This window comes from Rhyacophila brunnea, unplaced genomic scaffold (genome assembly GCF_057557595.1).
Source record: "Rhyacophila brunnea isolate RB1 unplaced genomic scaffold, BYU_Rbru_1.0 scaffold_16, whole genome shotgun sequence".
In the NCBI taxonomy this organism is placed as follows: domain Eukaryota; kingdom Metazoa; phylum Arthropoda; class Insecta; order Trichoptera; family Rhyacophilidae; genus Rhyacophila; species Rhyacophila brunnea.
The window spans coordinates 38,036,395-38,056,890 of NW_028232816.1; the positions used below are offsets into that span (position 1 = coordinate 38,036,395).

The window sequence follows — 20,496 nt, forward strand, 5'->3', positions numbered from 1 at the left end:
TCTGCGCAGTAGAGCGCAGTAGCAACCTCCTGGTAAAAAAACGAACTACGTTATGTCAAAATAGTCGCTGGCTTGTGGTTTCTCAGTGAATGGAAAGTTTCATGTGTAATCATCAAATCGCAGTAGCTGAATCGCCCACTTTTAAATTCGCCAACAAACAGCTCGTAAAGAAGCTCAATGTAATTGACGCTTAAGGAACCAATCAATGCAATTAAATTAAACATAATGCTTATTCTTGAAGAGTATTTGCTTGCTATTTTTTATACAATGCGATCTGTCATTTATTATTATTATAGGTATTTTTTTTCTCTTCAAACACGTTCCATGAAAAATTATCTCGCGTGCTGTAGGTTCACCACCACTGGTATATATGGTAGATTATCCAGTGGAATATGTCTCAAATTGGATGCACCACCATTTTTCTATCATTTATGTTCTTTATAGAGGAATGAATACATATTTTCTTTCCTTCCATTCGCTCAACCACTACGAGGGTCAGAAACACCACAAACACCTATAACTTGGACTGAGAACAAATTAAAATACATCATATAAATATTGTAAGTAATCATTTATTTCATAAACAAACACAATATCAATATGTGACAAAACATTTTTTTCCTATACAAATGGCTTTTATTTAAATTACAGTACATAGTATTACTTAGCTTTTCATGAACACAGTAAAAATACATTTTTTTTTTTTATTTGATACTGAATATAGACATCATTCAAAAATGTTAGGATTCTTATTATTAAAATTAAAAATACATAATATTGAAACACCTCAGATAACATACCTATTAATAAAAAAGGGTAGATCAAAAATGGACTTGAAAGCCCACATTTTGTTGGAAGTTTGATTCACTTCCGATAACATAAATATTAGATTTAATTCCCATGACTTGTAACCAGACTGATAGCTCACAAATCAAGAGCACTTACCCCGACAGTGAGCTGTGTTTCAGAGTCATGTATTTTCAATAGAAAAAATGTCATTAAAATAAACAGCATCATCTGCTATTGGTAATAGTCAACTTAGCCTTTTTATAAACATCTTGTTATGGCAATTATCCAAAACTAGGATTACAGCTGCAACTCAACTTTCATTACAATAAGGCACTGCCCCCACCGCTCATTATGACGACTAGACGCAAGCACAAATAGTAGCATCTAGATTCTAGGTGAACATTTCTGGATCAGTTAGGAAATGACGATAAGCAGATCAGTGATGCACGCCCAACATTCTGCGACACGATCAAAAGAACTGACTCGATAGCTGTGTTGATGAGCACCTGAAATGTCTGCAACCCACCATGAAGTATCCACATGTCTGAACCGTCCTTGAAACATTCACCTAGTTCTGGATGCGTCTAGCCGTCGCAGGCGGTAATGGGCGGTTAGTGAAGGATTTTGTAATTTTTAACACAAGTTATTTGAATACTGACAATTAAATTGTAAAAAGAATGTCTCACCAATGTACGTATAAACTTAAGTAATTAACACTATTCTTTGTCTAAAACTTCTAATATTTCGTTACATTGTAAAAATGCCACTGGTTTATCGTAATATACATTCACAAAACACATAACTTAATGCACTGATGCAACACACAATGTGATTACATGGGATTGCCCTAGCTGCGTTGTACATTTTGAATACCATTACACTAATGTTTTTAGGAGATTCTGGATTTATTTGCCGGTGTTCATGATAACTTATAAGATACCTAAACACGGCATTCAACACACATAAATATTTCAACACGTGCTTCACATACATGGTGATAAAGAAGTTCACCATATGAGCGAACCTGTAGTTACGCAGTTGAAGTATCCAAAACTCAGTTCCACCAGAAAAGCGCATGACAATTGCAAGCAACAGACTCCACGAAGAACGTGTTATAACCACAAAGCAAGGAATAAAAAAATTATTAGCTTGCCACGAAGAAATTTACCATGAAAAAAAGGTCAGACGAATTTGTTAGAATTTATGAATCCATCGAAATAGCGAAATAACTTTTTTACGTAACTCATTTATTTTTTTAATATTTCATACAACATATTAATATGTACACAGAACTTTGGTACCAATTAAATAAAATTTATATGTATTTTTATACAAAGTTGTACCCTGACATATGCAAATTCGACTTAATCAATTTTCATCGGACTTACCTGTCACGTTACTATGGGATATTATTGTATGTCATAGAAACAATATTTATATGTGGTGAATATCAAGTGACTATCTCAATTTTGTAAACTACTCCACCAGACTAAATCAAACTGATTAACAATATAATAAACATTCTCAAAAAAAAATATATTGGTCTGTATTAACATAGTGAACAGCATGCCACGTACTTCGGTGTTCCGGCAGGCAAAGCAAACTGGCAGTATTTTATACAAACACAGGCTGTGACCTGTACGATGCAGCTAAAACCAAGCGAGATAAGGCTTCTCTGAGTGATATTACCCCCCCCCCTTCTTTCCAATGTTCAATGACCAGCATATTGTATACATAACAATGAGCATTTGAGTCGGGATACGCCAAACGTATATGAGTAGCATCTTCCAGCTTTTTATACATTTTGGAAAGTTATGAAATGCATTCCTAATATTTTTTTATGCGGGTATCCTGTAGAACGCATCTACCGCATAAAAAACGGCCAGAGTGTATACATATTATTATAAAAGATAACTAATCATTTCATCTAACCTATAGTGAAATGGATGACACGTTATATGTACAGTAGGCGCTCAGTAATCAGGCGTCACCAATCCGGCACGTCCAATTGTCCGGCATTTTGCAACTCAGCTCTCCTGCTCTATAATCCGGCAGGTTTCACATTAAACTGCCGGATTACAGAGAGGAGAGCCGTTTGAACATGATATTCAATTATGCAAGTGTAATTATCAACCGTTGGGTTAACTTAACAAGGACATCTATGCATCTGGCATAGATACCCTGACTAAATTATGAAGAAAAATCACAATCTCAAGTGAGAATCATTACATTGGGCAATCCCAAGTTCAGTCAGCATATTTGATTATGTGGAAACACGGATTAATTAAATGACTTAATAAATCTCCTTAAGTCCTGGTCTTGTACGCGGGGCGGGCTGGAATCGACGCTTGTTCTGGAACGAGGAATGCAGTGGTGCGTTCTGCTCAAAAGCGGTGAACGCCTGAATCTCTTGACATAATATGTCATCTAATGTCTGAAACAAACAAATAAAAAAATAATATTACTTACAGCAACTACGTCTATCTTCGACAAATAGTGGCGAAGGTAGGCTGTGGCTATCCTACATAAATATTGCACACTGTCAGTCATACTTATTTGTTTACATTTGACTACGAATACATATGAATACGTGTATTAATTAAGGCGCTAAGTACCAAAATAATAAAAACTGACATTTTTATAGAAAAATGTTCTACATACCAACGCCAATAACTTCAACTATAGTCTTAAGTGCCTCAAGCAAGTCAAAAAAATACAGCAAAATAATTAAACCTGTCGACGTTGTAAGTCCACTAGCGTGTTTTATTTAGGTGTAAGTAGCACTGCAGTGGTCAACGGCATTCAATATAAAATAGCTGACGATGGTGTGTTGACACTTGCGAGTTCTTAATACCTAAAATTATAGAAGCTGCCGTGATTGCTTCACACTGTAAAACTACATTTTCAAAAGGTCTGCTTCATGAAATTTCACTGCAATGACTCGGTATTTTCTAACTAGAGGCAATACTACTTGGTACTTAGAGCCTTATTTAATACACGTATTCATATTACAGATGGTCAGGGCTCGAAATGGACCGGAACGCACTGGAGCGCCGTTCCTGTTCGTGAAATCGTTAAATTATCGCTCCATCTCCTGGAATAAATAATTTGACCGTCTGAGCTTATTTTACCACTGGCCACTTATTTTTATGAAAAAAACAGATAAACTGTGATAACTTCATTATGTAAAAATCTTCAGAAAACTGTCAAGCGCTCCGGATCGTAAATTTTTCCATTTCGAGCACTGCAGATGGTGCATGTTAGTTTTCAAAATTCAATTAAACCTCACCTAGAGTTATAGACTAGTTAAAATCGTCATAATTAAGTTGGATGCCCGTAGCATTGGAAAAACATTGTCCCAAGTCCCGTCGGGTGTCATATTTTTTTTCTAATGTGTAATATGCATAAGATGTTTACAAATTATGTATGTTCAATATAATATAGAATGACGTTACATTCTCAAATCTTGTGAATTATTCATTTAATAAAAGTAGTGCTATATTTAACCGGTTAAGTGCCCAAAGCGTCTTTGGACGCCCTAATTACACCAATTCTTATGTTAATTACTATCAATTGCGGCAATACAACTAATTGCGGCATAGAAAGGATTAACTACAAAATAGATTAATTGACCCTTCTGTCAAATAGGTTGCCCACCACTGCGTATGGTAAAACATTGACTGATAAAACACAGATTATAGACCAGGGTTGGCGAACCTTTTTATATACGCGTGCCAAAATTTCCCAAATATTATTTTTCAACTGTCTGACATGCCGAGCAGTTTTTCGTGAGGAAAACATAGTTTTTAAAAATCCTATTAAAAAAATGATGATGTTCTAGATACCACTCACAGAACATAGCACATGTATAAATAGCTTTATCACTTTTTTCAATTACGCCATACATTTCGGTCCACCAATTTTCAAACTGTCTGCCGGAATTACTACTACTAGCTTCACCAAGTTTTTGTTTCTTATTTGGTGCGGTCATTTTTTGTGGGTATAAATGAAATTGTTTGTTAATGTATTAATTAGTTTGGTTCTTATCGCACAAATTGACATGAAAATTGCTCCGATCAGATGAGACATTCTTACGCTACTGGTCTCAAGCATCGTAAATCGACCAAAATTAGAGGATCGCGGCGCGGCATCCTCCGCCGTCTGATGAGGTTAGTGTGATAATATTATATAAGTCTAAGGACCGAACTATGCAATTATATATTTACATTAAACGTAATGCTTATTCTTGAAGAATATTCCCACAGTCGAATGTCGTGAGTGATCGTTAGTATAAAGTTTAATATAATTATTAATAGAATGGATAGTGTCATATGTTGTAATATTAATTCCATGTAAGTAGGAAAGTTTACTATTTTCATACCGAAATCAAAATACTATTAAAACAACCAACCTGTATTTCTATGAGTTTCTCTCGTTCGAGCGCCTGGACAATTTGTTGGTATTCTCTTTTGACATCATTGTTCGTACACCTCTCCATCGACACCTTCAATTTCTCCATCTACAATAAATCAACCACGAGTTTAAATAGATTTCTTAACACTTTTACTCCCACCCGATTTAGCCTAGCATATTATGTGAAAACTCCTACAGGTTTTTTGCCAAAAACTTTTTTAATAAATAATTCTAAACATGTTTTAAAAACTTGAAACTTATTTTGTGTGTTATTAATGGCGTATAAAGTAATAATAAGTAATAATATTGGGAGTTTAGCGTCAAATATGTTACAATGCACATCGCATACTGTCGATGTCACATGTGTCGTGTAATGTCGTTTTTCTTGGTGTTTAAAATGTTACCAGACTGATGCTCCCATCCCGTAGCACATTTTGAACCTTTAACCTTTTCCACTCGAAATTTTTTTTATAGGTACATACCACCCACTCGAGACTTTTTCCCGCACAAAGCATAATTTCAATATAAAACATTTAATTGGTGAAAAAAATGTAAAAAAAATTTTTTTTTTTTTTATTCTGTAAAATAAATTTATAATGAATATACTGTACTTATTTTTAGTTTATTTATAATTCTTGATTGTGTGGTATTTCACAAAGCAATCTCCAATATGTAATCCTGGCTTATCACAGAATCGTAATGAAATAGCGGTATGTAGAGAACTGGCTATAAAGTGTAAATCGTCCATTATGACTGTAAATATGATACAAATGAATTGCCTTCAAATACACTTGTAATATAAGCGGCTGTCTCGTAAATTTCCTAAATTAGTTTCGGGCTCATAACAACTCATTCCCAGTGCGGTACACATTATCAAAAGATTTTTCAAAAAATAATAAATCGATACGTAATAATTTTCATTTGACTCATTAGAGTATTTCACATTATATAGGTTCCGAATCGGCATAATATACTAGTAAGTATTGTCATCAAAAACAGTATTCAAATATAAAACTGTAAACTATACGAGACGCCCCTGCGTAAGGAGAACCAATAAAAAATATAAACACACTTCAAAATCATGCGTGACAAACACTTCACTCTAGTCTGGGAACGTTCAATAAATAAAATTTATGTGACAAAAAACATTGCTTGCAAGCGACGACCTACGAATAAAAGAAGAGAAGATTCCGATAAAAATACTATGTTGAAATTAGGCACGCAGTATTCTTTTGCCGACTTCTTTCTCAGATAAATGTAATAACCTATTATTATTCATTCTAACTTGATTGAAATCGCATTATAAAAATTTCTGAAAATATTACAAAAAATGACTTTATAAGCGATGCCGCCGCTACGGCGGCACTCGAGTAATACGGGAAACTTCTAATGCCGCCGATATGGCGGCACTCGAGTGTTAAGGGTTAAATGAACATTGTCACAGCAAAATCAGCCAAAATCACCAGAAAAACCAAGTTTTTTGCTGCCATACTCATAAATTTAGTCATGCCTAATACAAAGCAAATGCTGTTCTTTATCAACACCAGACAAACAACGACCAAAAAAAATTAGAACAATTCGTAAATTTGATTCCAAACTATCGGCCCAGTGGGAGTTTTTGCATAGAAGTAAAAGGGTTAAATATCATTCAACTAAGGTTTCGCCAGTTTTCAACAGTGAAATCCCGATTTTATGGTAGGGCCAATTATGTCAACATGTTCTTCCAATCCTCATCCAAAATGTTTTTTTATTTTGAACTGACAAAGTTTATACTGATAAAGCTTATACAAAGACAGATACTGGGTGTGCAGTGGTATGACTTTAGGAGTAATGAGGAGATAAGAGTGCGGATTAAGCAACCTTTCATCACGCTGAGAGTGAAGAGGCGACATTGGACCTGGCTTGGCTACATGCTGCAGATGCCAGAAGAGAACCTCAACCTGGCTTGCAAGCCAACTGGATTCTGGCGTCCTGGAAGGCCACTTAATACTATCTATAGTGTATACGGCGGAGCTACGGGATACTAGTACGACCTAGAACGATGCAAGACTGACTAGCGATAAGGACTGTTGGAGGTGCCGCATGGTGTCCATATCCTCCAGCTAAGTGGCAGATATGGTTGAAGATAAAATAGTTTATCTTTGCTGAGACATTATTTTATCAAGGTTCATCATTATATAGTGATAGATTTCTGAAGGCTTTAATTTTTTACAGTTCATTTAAAATGGGTATCCTACTTACAGTTTCTGTTGAAAATGTTTTTTTCTTGTTTTCAGGAATATCCACCGCCAGAACGGACCTCAATATGGGGAACGTGTCTTCCTGCCTGTTCAAGTCTGCAAGAGATGCTACCTAGACACGACATACATCCAATATATTAAATAAATCATCTTATGGAGACAGAAACAAATTTATGCTTCAGGGAGCATTCGCAAATATATTTGGGGACTCAAAAAAAATTTATTTAACATTACATTTTCAAACAATTTTTTTTAATTGACTATCTATGCGGATCTGCAGGGCTATTCCAAATAGTTAACACGGTGACACGTTTCCATTATTTTTATTGCTCCAAAATAACACGGATATCACGGAGCAATTCCATAAACGAGAAGGTTATCTATAATAACTGTTAGTACAGATGTCTTACTTGATTCCAAATGTTTCACATAAATAAAGAAAAGTCCAATTGGAGATTAATATGGGATACATTTAGAATCAAGTATGACGTGTTAACTGTGTTACTCAACAACATTTGACAGCTCGCAGTTAATGCGGTGCAGTTATGGGCGGCCGTGTTAAAAAATATTTCGAAGATAGTCAACTGACTGAATACGACATATTATATATATATATATATATATCGATACACCAGTTCAATAGGGGAACAACTCAAAATTTAAAGGTTTTGAGTTAAGAATGCCATTTGATGTAGAAAAGTATTCTCTTTATAATTCAGCAAAAAAAATAATTAAAAATTTCTTCAATGTGTCATAAAATTGAATAATCCTTTCTAAGATTAATCAGTAATTCCATTATATAATCAAATTTATTTGTCAATTCGTTATTAAAATGTACAATTTCATTGTGCATTGATGAATTCCACTAAATCAAATACAAAAAAACATACACTTTTATCGAAATCAAGGCTTTAAAATTAAAATAAGAATTACTGCAAAAAATTCAAACGCCATTATCTCGGAACAAGGTTTTATGAGTTGTTCCCCTATTGAACTGGTGTATCGATATATATAAATACTTTTTTTATTGCTTTAAGAGTTAAGTGATATGTTAGAATAGCCCTGCCGAGTCACTTCATAAAGAGGTTTCATAACAGATTTTTACTAGAAATGTATATTAGCCATTTGGCTCAATCTATTAAATCCGTGCTCTGGGTACTTTTCAAAATGTGAATTTGCCAGACGCGGGATTCAAACCTGAGATTTTATAAGCTGACAAGTTACCGTAACTACATATTCAGTATCAAAACCGGCAGTGATCACCCGGTCATCCACATGATTAATTTGTAAACAACTTTCACATAATCTGGTTAAGAAATTAAAAATAGGAACGGTTAATGCTTCCTCTTCAAAATGTCAAAGAAATCAAATTATATTATAACAGTGCAGGTACATGCTTTTTACATTTTCATGACTCAGTACCTATAGGCCTCTATGGTGTGATCGACCAAATTTTATCTCTCATGCCTGGCATAAGCAATGCACATCTGGCATAACCAAACCGACTTAGTATCCACGTCAACACAGCGCGAACGCGGTAAACTGCAGTGCCGTGTGTCTTAGCCTTTGGAAGGAATAGTTGTTAACCATTCTTTGTTCTGGATTTTATAGATGCAGGATTCAAACCCTCACCCACGGTTTCAAAGATAAGCAAGTCTGAGACTACTTCGTTATTTTAACAGAAAACCAAAAAAAAAAATCAATAATACTGACCTTTAAATTCCTAATACTGACGTAGAATTGCTGTTTGACCATGGACACTACTTCCAGAGCGACGTGTGGAGCTCCTTGATTCAACGCTAAACCTGACACATCAAAAACACCCTTCATTAGAATAATGGTCATAGACAATGGCTAATACTGCCTGTTGGAGAGCAATGAAAAAATTGTAACCGAAAAGAACACACTAACAGGAAAGTTATTGATAGATACCTACTTACAAAATGTAAGTACACAGCTGCTAAAAATAATAACTTGATTATTTTATATTCTACTAAAATAATATAATTTGCCAACGGCATCTGTCGTATATGTAGGAATGTTTTATAAATTGACTGCCGGCTAGACGGACATGTATCTACGCCTACTGGACCAATAATTTGGTTCCAATATGTAACAGAAACCAACACAATCATAGAAAGGCTTCAATTAATTTTGTACATTTCTCACACATAACACAAATGTATGAAAAAAACACATACAAGAGGCTTTTTGTATAACTATAAAGCCTAAAAGGCCATTAGTTTTGTATTTGTTCACATTTATTTTGGCGTGCTGGATTCATTCTATAGTCCTGAGGAGAAATTTTATGGATGTCACTAGTTTTGCTTGCGTTGTGCCTAGTTTAAGTACAAATAAATAAATCAGTTTGTATTATTTGTGGTAGCCGGCACTCCGCTGAGCGAGACAGATGTAATTGTTTTTAATTAGCTCTTAAATATATTGTATATAATAATGGAATTGAAGATGCTCGAATCTCTCGGTTATAATTACTGGACGCAATATTAACTATGTAACATGAAACCATCATTATAGAAACAAAAAATGATAATGCCAATTTAATAACAAATGCATCAGAAGAGATTGTGTGTATGTTTTGTTTCTGTGCGTATTTCTGTGTTGTAATCAACACCCTGTCGCCATATGAGAATAAAATGGCACTGATAGCATATTTTGGTTAATATATTAATGGTTGCAATTAAATTGTATATTATCATTTTAATAAGCGTTACTGGTCATAGGTTACCATACCATGAAAGGCCCCAATGAAACATGGAAATAATCAGGCCTGTCGAGTGATTGGATAAAACCGATAAAAGAAACATGTACCTGCAAAAAATGTGACAGCTTTTCTCATGGGTTCATGGCCCGCATCCATCATCTCTCTCCACAGATTCGACGCAAACTCAAAACTCTCTTTGGTATTCTGCAATTTAAAATATACTATTGAAGATATCTGTGGAATAAATGTTGCATACAATTATAATTTTCAATTACAGTGCAATCCCCCGTTTTACATTTTTGAAGGGAAAAGAAAATAAAGGGAAAACGTAAATTGAAAATGAATGTTCCTTCCCCCTTTTGAAGGAAACAACAAACTTAGACAAACGCATTATGTATGACGTAATCTCAGTCTCCGTCATTGCAGTCATGATGTCTATAAATAGAACACGCATATGGAATTTAATTCAATGTCATGCATTGAATTGAATGTGTTCAAATAAAGTGCATTTTTACTTTTAATATGTAGTTTTAATAAACCATTTTATTTTATTCAACAAATAATTCACAAGATTTGAGAATGTAACGTTTTATATATTGAACATATATAATTTGAAAACATCTCATGCATAACATACCCACTAGAAAAAACCTTTTTATAAAAAAATATGACACCCGATGGAGCATGAATCGCTAGATTTGCGCCGGTGTGCTTCTCTAATTAACCTACGGGTATCCCACGTAATTATGTATGTACTGTGTGACAAACAGCGTTTAATACAAGTAATTTCTGGATACTGGATATCAGTGGTGAAGGGTGGAGGTAGGCTGTTGAGATTTGACATAAATAGTTTACACTAAACTTTGTCAGTCATTTGTTTACATTGAGCTACAAATACAAATTTCTGATGGTGCTAGATAGTTTTCAAAATCCAATTAAACCCTGCCTCAACCAAACCATCCTAGTGGAGGTAGGCTATGGAGATCCGGCAAAAATAGTGCATACTTTGCCAGTCATACTTATTTGTTTTCATTGAATTAAGAGTATAAATTGCAGATGTTGTTGGTTATTTTAATTTTATTTTTTGTATCTATTCTATTATCTATTATGGCTTGGTTACGCATGGTTTAATTGAATTTTAAAAATTAACGAACACTATTTGCGATTTGTACTCACTGACAAAGTTTAGTGTGCACTATTTATGTCGGATCACAGCCCACCTCCACTTTTCGCCACTCCTGGATACAGCGGTACAGCCGAGATGTGACGGCGACTCAAATTCTGTATGACTATTTCGTTGGAAAGATTCAATTGTTTTAATGTAAACTCGGTATAGTAATCGAAAAAAAATTTAATGATCGTTCAGAGCAAATGGCGCCATCGTGAAAACTGAAAATTACCTGCTTATAACACGTCGCCATGACAAGTACGATAATGTTTTTGGGGTACTTAAACATTTGCGTCTGTTTGAGTTTGATATGCTCAAACACTCGTAAGGCATCTTCATATTTCTTGTTTTCGAAGAGTAGATCCATAAGGAGCTGATATGACATCAACTGATCAAAGAATCCTGCATTATCCTTGTCATTAAAAACCTGAAAAATACAATTCTTTTCAAAACGTGTGAACAAAGGTAACCCTAAAAATAGTTTTTGGATAATTAATTAATGAAAGGGCATTTCATAAATAATTTTTTGACATGTCCGAAAAATTGAATGCAGTTGGCCGTATTCACCGTGAAATGTTGTATTGTTGTATATGTGTAAATAAAAGCTGTAGTATTAGATATTTTGTATCAGTTGACAATGATCCATTGAACGAACAGATGAAACCGGTCCTGATTATTATTAAACTATGAAATTACAGATTATATTTATGATTTTTTTGTAGTGTTATCATCTGTTTACGCTTTAACCACATTAGCAGACTCAGTGACTCATGCCAATTATAATCGTGAGCAATCGTCAATCTTAAATAGTAATTATTCAGATATATTTCATATTATGATTCAGGTGCCAATTGGATAGTCTCGACGCTTATTTTGATTGTTTCATAACATACGTTGTGTAGAGTATACGTTTTATAACTTTGCACTTTTTGCTACACTGATACGCCTCTTTGCCTGATTACCTCACATCAAATTAGATCAAATGATATTCACCTGTATTAATATAATATGTAGTAATAAATAAATAAATAGATAATATATGTAAAACAAATATGTTTAGAACATATTATTACATCATTTTCATCCTAGAGCCGGAGTGCAAAGTTATGAAGCATATACTCTACTAGTATTAAAAATGATAAGTAAATAAAAATAATTACAAGATAAAAAGAACTTTTTATATATCACGTTTTTAAATTTTCTGTTGAATCATATAAACTTGACAATTCTTTTTATTAATAAATACTTTTTTTTGTACTTGATAGAAATACTGAATAACTATTATAGAATACTGAAATGTCATTTTGATTTCCATAGTAACGCACGTATATATTAATAATTTAGTTGCTAGGACCCCTTAGCAACCAATAATAGTGAGTAGTAAATATTACTTTTAACGATTTTTTTCCGAAACATACAAAACAGAATTAACTGAAAATGAATTCAAATCTGCTTAAAGATGGCCAAAAGTATTAAAAGAATGCATTGTCGTCGTGTTCTGATATATTCTAAAAGTTTCAAATGTCTAGCTAGTCGGGAAATTAGTTAAAAATCTTGACAAACAAGAAAAAATTTGTACTCTGTACCAGACAAACAAGAATACGACCTAATAAAAACGTGGTAAAATATCTATTGTTCAACTCAATGGCTACATTAGTCTTATTTTGAGATAACGTTATTTTACATTTACGGCTACATGATAGTCAAACAACGATATGTCAATCTTTTATAATTTCTTATTAAATCGTCAGTAAAGTTTAACGCTAACTACATAAGTTACCCTTGTTTTCATATTTTTTTAAAACTATCCCTATAAATTTTAACATCATCATAAGCAAGATAAATGTACAATACACAATAAATTATAAAATATTAACATTAGGTTTTAAATAAACATTTCCCTTATTGAGTTACAAGAATCTAAAATAACGATTTTTGGCTCTCCTGTAAAGTTGCACTTTTGTAGATAGTGTTGTTTGACACTAAGCCCTCAATTTGGACAAGTACGTTAAGTTTAAGTTAAGTTATTAACAAACATTATTATTTCAAATTAAGAAATAATGACAGGCGACTATTATTATAAAAGCAAATGTCAAACTGACAGCATTTACAGGAAACGCCATGTGTGGTCAAATGCGGAAACTCAGGTCTTGGCGGCATGATCAGGGTAAAATAGACATGTATATATTTCGGTCACGATTCGAATTAAAAATGACATTTCTCTCATCGGACCAGGCGCTTAGCGGAAGTCGTCAAGTCTGCTTGAGTAATTTGGTTATAAGAGAGATGTCAGACACTCGGCGGGGATAGTGTGGTTTCGTGTTATTCAGGCGATAAAAAGGTGGAATGAAAACCCTCACCTCCAAAGCGGCGTCGACATCATTAAGGTGGTATAGTAATCTCATTATGACTGGTCCAAAAACAAAACTTCCAAATCTCAATTGATTGTTTTGCAGGTTAAACCTTAAAACAAAAAACAGAATACATAATGAAAGACAAGGTGAAAGAGTTTAGCTAATAACACTTAAGATAATTTTATTCCAGCGGCTTTATTCCATGCACCCGCATTGTGAGTGCAATATATCTCGATATGATTAGTAGTCTATCATCACTTTGGTTACTTAACGCAACTTGAATCCGTTTTACAGTAATCTACCCAGGAGGGCAATTCACGAATGAAGCAGTGAAAAACACCGTCACTGAACCGCTTTAACTGAAGCACGTAAAATTTTTAGTTTTACAGGAGATATTGTGTGTATAGAGCTTCGAACGAAATGGATACGTGCGAGTGAGAAAGCATTCAGCATGCTTATACCTCATGTCCATGCGTTAGAGTAAGATAGAAAGTAAACATGCCATGACGTCGCAGTGTTGCCATATCTACTAAAATTTCAGTAGATCTACTGAAATTTTGGTCAGGAAAAAAAGGAATTATGATATTTGTGATGAATTAAAAACACTTTTTACATGATTTTTTAAAAGACACTTGTGAGATTATGTCAATATGCACGCTTTCACCAAACACAATCGTTGAATTTCATACATTTTTGTCAATCTACTGATATTTTGAAGAAAAAATCAAAAAATCTACTGAATTTTGAAAATTTTAGTTGGCAACACTGCATGACGGATCGTTTGTGAAATGTGATCGTGAATTTCATAGAAATTAAATAACATTTTTATCCATTTTGGTAATGACTTCATATTTAATCAGTACTTACCGTTAATGTTGCATTATTAAACCATTCATTGTTGAAGTACGTAGCCAATTAATCTTTAAACAAGCTAGTTACGTCTCCAATATAACAATATTACAACACGGAATTTTCGTTGTATTTTGCAAACAAACATGTGTGTTTCTGTATTACAAAATCACAATAAATATTTAAGTGAGAATTTAAACACAAAATAATACTTTCAGCGGTAATAGTTGTGTAAAAGATAGAAAAAATAGAATAACAGCCTGCTCACTACGTACAAATTTTTGACGTTTAATAATATGTCAAAGTCAAACAGAGAGTTGCTAGCGCCTCTACCGCCAAAGCGTGTATACTTCAATTGCATACTGTACTCGACACTGCCGGTTGACTTTTAATATACTTCGTTGAAGTAGGCTTGCGCTTACGTTGCGCAACCTAAGCGCAAACCTACTACAACGAAGTATATTAAAAGTCGACCGGTGGTGTCGAGTACAGTATGCAATTTAACTATACACGCTTTGCCGGTAGAGGCGCTAGCAACTCTCCGTTTGACATATTATTAAATGACAAAAATTCGTACGTAGTGAACAGGTTGTTATTCTATTTTTTTCTATCTTTTACATAACTATTACCGCTGAAAGTATTAGTTTGTGTTTAAATTGTCACTTAAATATTTATTGTGATTTTGTAATACAGAAACACACATGTTTTTTTGCAAAATACAACGGAAATTCCGTGTTATAATATTGTTATATTGTAGACGTAACTAGGTTGTTTAAAGATTAATTGGCTACGTACTTCAACAATGAATGATTTAACCATGCAACGTTAACGGTAAGTACTGATTAAATATGAGTCATTACCAAAATGGATAAAAATGTTATTTAATTTCTATGAAATTCACAAACGATCCGTTTTGGCATGTTTACTTTCTATCTTACTCTAACGCATGGACATGAGGTATAAGCATGCTGAATGCTTTCTCACTCACACGTATCCATTTCGTTCAGCTCTATACACACAATATCTCCTGTAAAACTAAAAATTTTACGTGCTTCAATTAAAGCGGTGTTTTTCACTGCTTCATTCGTGAATCGCCCTCCAGGAAAGATTCCCTAATTCGAGTGCTTAAAGTCAGACAACGTTATCTACAAAAAAAGTGTTTTTTTTTTTGAGATAACGTTATTTTACATTTACGGCTACATGATAGTCAAACAACGTTATGTCAATCTTTTCTAATTTCTTATTAAATCGTCAGTAAAGTTTAACGCTAACTACATAAGTTACCCTTGTTTTCATATTTTTTTAAAAATATCCCTATAAATTTTAACATCATCATAAGCAAGATAAATGTACAATACACAATAAATTATAAAATATTAACATTAGGTTTTAAATAAACATTTCCTTTGTTGAGTTACAAGAATCTAAAATAACGATTTTTGGCTCTCCTGTAAAGTTGCACTTTTGTAGATAGTGTTCTTTGACACTAAGCCCTCGAATTGAGCAACATGGTAAATCAGTTGCGCAATTTACCTGATATTTCTGACAAAATTTTCTTGCATATGCGGATAACAAACTATTTAGAAATTTTCGAAATGCGCATGTACACTAGAGAATACAAAATGTCATTGACTAATCGCAGTATTACATTTATTATGTTCCTAACCATTTGCTTCAAATTATAAAACGACGATGGATTTGCAGATGAGATGATTTATACCCTGTTTACACATGTATGGATTTACTGCTGACAGTACGTATTATCGCAGCCATAACAAGAAAATGCACCTGTAAACACGTATTATTGTACAAGTTGCAAGATTACATGCATGGATCAAAAAAGTTCAGAAGCTTCTGAATTTTCACGTGACAGAACTTGTGAGATATCGTGAGTAGAACGATAGAGGCGAATCTGTCGAAAAATAAAACCAACTACTCCGCGCAAAACACTTTTGACTAATTTTCACAACCAGTTAAATAGCACCATACAATGACAACATCGCGTCTCGCTTACACTTGAAGAATGATATTGGCGAGAGAGTCAGCACTTTTATGTGTAAATAGTTATTATTGCGATTGTTGAATTTACACACTATTAGTCCCAGTAAATCCATGCACATGTACAGGTGCTATTATTACAGTGATCTTTCATGCTATTCTCCACATATTTCTCACTCTAGGATGTCAGTCAGAAGGAATATTTGTAAAATTAAAATGATGCCATTATTGTATGTAAATCAAACAACTTGCTTGAACTTCTTGACAATAGACAAGAAAAAATCATTGTGAAACTTTATGAAACAAATTGTATGGAATTGTAAGTAACTTTTAAACAAATTCACGATGTAATTACGGTAAGGAAGTAAGTCATGTCGCGCGTTATATTTTTTTCATAATTTTTTTATATAGGTACAGTCGAACTCAGTTATTACGAGGAAGATGGGACCGACTGAATTTGCTTGTTATATCGTTATATAACATTTTTCGTGCCACATTCTATTTAAGCATAGAACATAAAAAATCTGAAAACCATCGTAAAAATTCTCGAAACAAGCATGGCATTCATAAACTACAAAAGAAGTTGTTTATTGTAATGAAGTGCTGAGCCGCCGGTGCTGGTAAGTACCTACTGACTTCACAAGGATTGGATTTCTACATGCAATTTCAACCATATGCGTGGATACTTTTTCAATGTTGTCGGCGAAAACACCAATTGGGTACTTAGACACTTGACTAGTGTCATAAACATAATCCGATCCGATTTTATTGGTTAGGGTCGAAAATGTTGTTTTTAAACGATCGACACATTAATAGCTATGCTCGGTATGCCCGAGAAGTAGCTCGTTATAAAAGTGAATGGAGAGAAGTAAGAGTATGGAGAAAATCATAAACTAAAATGTCAACGAATGCTTCCTCGTTACATCTGAGATCTCGCTATTTCTGTGATCGTAATAACCAAGTTCGACTGTATATCAATATAAATTATCACTAACCTACTAAATTAATATATAACCTAACATAACCACCCTTCACCACTGCGTAATGGTAAATAGATAAGACCACTTAATTTTCAGCACCTCAATTATGCCAAGAAAACACAATGCTTGTAGTAGGTAATGAAATATCAATTATAAGGAACTATGTAATACATTATATGAAAAGCTTACTTTTTAATCATCTCTTTCAAAAGCTGGATGTCATCTCGGTTGGATAAGTGTACCATATTCTTGAGGTCTTCTGAAAAGATGATGCTTTGTGAGTCTTGATCCATGTAGTCCTTCATTTTGGAGATAAACTTTTCAGAATGGCCTGTCATGCGGTACGCCACTTTATCTTTCGCCAGGAGAAAGTTGTCGATGCCCAACGACGCAGCCGAATATAATGTCGCCGCTAAAATAAAATTACGTGTTCAGATATAATTTAAAAATTTAAACATAAGCAGATGTGATTTATTTTATTGCGGACCGATGCCATAGTGGACTGTACTTATGTGTACCGTTAATTTAGTTACCTCAAATTCGTGGGGTTACTGCCAAGCGTCGAAATCATGTTACGGAGTAATTACAATTTGAAAGTTTGACATGCCGTCTAAAATCAGGCATAATGCTAATTTCTTTGTGCTTTATGTACATGTTCTATATATATGACAGTGGCGCACCCAGGGGGGGGCCAAGGGGCCCTGGCACCCCCCAAAAATGAAAATTATAGGAATGATTTTAAACATTGAAATTGAAAGCCAATAAACTATACCTTTGGGCTTAGACAAATAAAAACACGGCAAAAAAGTGATTTGTAATTTTTAATTTTTAATTTAATTTGCACCCTTTTTAGAAAAATTTCTTAGATTTTAATTTCTAACACAAAAATTTCGAAACACTAATGTCAGGTTTTTTTAGAAACACAATCCCTAATGGAACTGTCAAAAAAATCTCAGTGTCCACCCGAATTCCGGAGTGGTGTAGGTCATGGCTGGGGAGGGCTGACAGAGCTCTAGCCTGGGGGCCCGGCGTGTCGGGTTGACCAGATAAGTGAGATAAACACACATCATAAATTAGCTTTAATAATAAAAAAAGTCGCCTGCTGCGCTATTAAACTTCATGGCCATGAACATTTTCAATTACTTATATAATTGTGCAATATATTTTTTGATTATTATGTGTCGATACTTGACAGCTTCATTATTAAAGTAGATTAATTAAAAATCACCAATAATTCACTGTATAAGTACCCTTAATTTGAACTGAAACACAATTTGAAGAACGTTAATGTAGTGTTTCACACTGCCTTTAATCTTAGCGGTAGGTAGGGGGCCCGCCAAATATCCTAGCCTGAGGGCCCGTTTCAGGATGTGGGGACCATGGTGTAGGTACACCGAGTGCAATAGACAAAAGAACGATAAACGAGAAATTAGGCTGTGAAGAAGAAAAAGATCCTATGGGACTAATTTACATTCTCCTCCTTGGGCCCCCCCCCCAATATTACATCCTGGGTGCACCACTGATATCGGATGACCTTGATTTTTTTTCTAGCATAATAATATGTACATATTAATTATATAGACACATAATCCATTGTTAACTATAAATACCTAAATTATCAAGTTACCATTTATTTGCAAAAAAACTCACTATATAAATATGTATCCTAGAAACAAAATCCAATGTCAAGATACAATAGGATTTTTGCACTTCTTTATTTTGGCTAGACTACAAAATGTTGTCAAGATAAAATTAAAACCCTCACTACCTACTCATTATTCTGTTGTGGAGTGGAGTGGATGTTCACCATATATAAAAACATTTCAATTTACTTCATCATCAGCCTGAGTCTATCCAGTGCTGGATGAAGGCCTCTCCAAGCTGATTCCACTTCTCTCGGTCCTGTGCATTGCGTTGCCATGAACTTCCGCAGAACTTTATTATTTCATCGATCCGGCGGTCTCTAGGTCTACCTTGCGAACGTTTTGTACCTCTTGGATACCATTGGATGGCTAAATTTGTCCAACGATTGTCTCTTCTTCGAGCTTTGTGTACAGCCCTTCTCCATTTGAGGCTTTTAATGAACTCTATCACATCGCAAACCCTTGTCTGCTTCCTTATCCACTCATATTCCTCTTTTTGTCCTTTCGCATTATGCCCAGCATGCACCTCTCCATACCACGTTGTGCTACTCTAAGTTTCTGGATCTCTCTTTTACTTAGGGTCCATGTTTCACATTGTATAAATTGTGTTACATATATTAATTTTGGTTTCAAAACTACAGGTTAATATTTTTAAGCAGTTTTTTAAACAATTTTATGACGATATGGAGTACTGTATCTTTATCCTAAAACCTGCTAACCTGGCAAAGATGCACACTTTCCACCACCATTGGATTGAAGAATAATTGTATCACAGTAGGTACGCGCTGTAATCACCCCCGATGTGCACAGCACAGCCCAAATGTATGATGATGAAAGGATAGGAAGGTGTGATGCGAAAACCTGTTTATGGCTTGATTGTTAATAGAAGGCAAAAATAAAACACCACTGAAAAGTATTGTTTGACTTGAAAATAACTACTAAATTATAACCTATTTGGTAGGCAAAACCGGTAAGTAAGTAATATAATAAAAATGCGGTAGAAATTATGTGAGTATAATTTCATACATTATTAATTATAAATATAATTCTATCGTGTTACTGATTTGTGTAGATTCTAACAGGAATTAAACAAAATAAGCGGAAAGAGCGATTGAAAAAAAATGTAGTCTTCTCATAAACTCACCATGTATATGGTGGAGTGGCAATGCTTGCCATCGCTTCATGCTATTAAACAGTATCCTACTATATCTTTGGCTAGTGTACGACATTATGAATGTGCAATATAAAAAATTTAAAATAACAGTGTTAACTTTGTGAGGTTATGTCACTTAACCATCGCTGAACTTCAAGTTGAGAGTTGACAGCATTAAAAAATTGTT

At 34.1% G+C, this 20,496-nt stretch overlaps 1 protein-coding gene across 1 annotated transcript; it reads right to left on the reverse strand.

Moving 5' to 3' along the window:
* Window positions 1-552: 552 nt before the first annotated feature.
* LOC147074680 (pentatricopeptide repeat-containing protein 2, mitochondrial-like) lies at window positions 553-20,472 on the reverse strand. The gene is made up of 9 exons (XM_085943366.1): window positions 20,301-20,472; window positions 17,703-17,925; window positions 13,693-13,795; window positions 11,565-11,759; window positions 10,272-10,368; window positions 9,156-9,247; window positions 7,444-7,554; window positions 5,201-5,308; window positions 553-3,223 (listed from the first exon to the last, which is right to left on the reverse strand). Exons 1-9 carry the CDS (start codon window positions 20,383-20,385, stop codon window positions 3,083-3,085), a joined length of 1,155 nt encoding a protein of 384 aa, XP_085799492.1. The 5' UTR covers window positions 20,386-20,472; the 3' UTR covers window positions 553-3,082.
* Window positions 20,473-20,496: the final 24 nt, after the last annotated feature.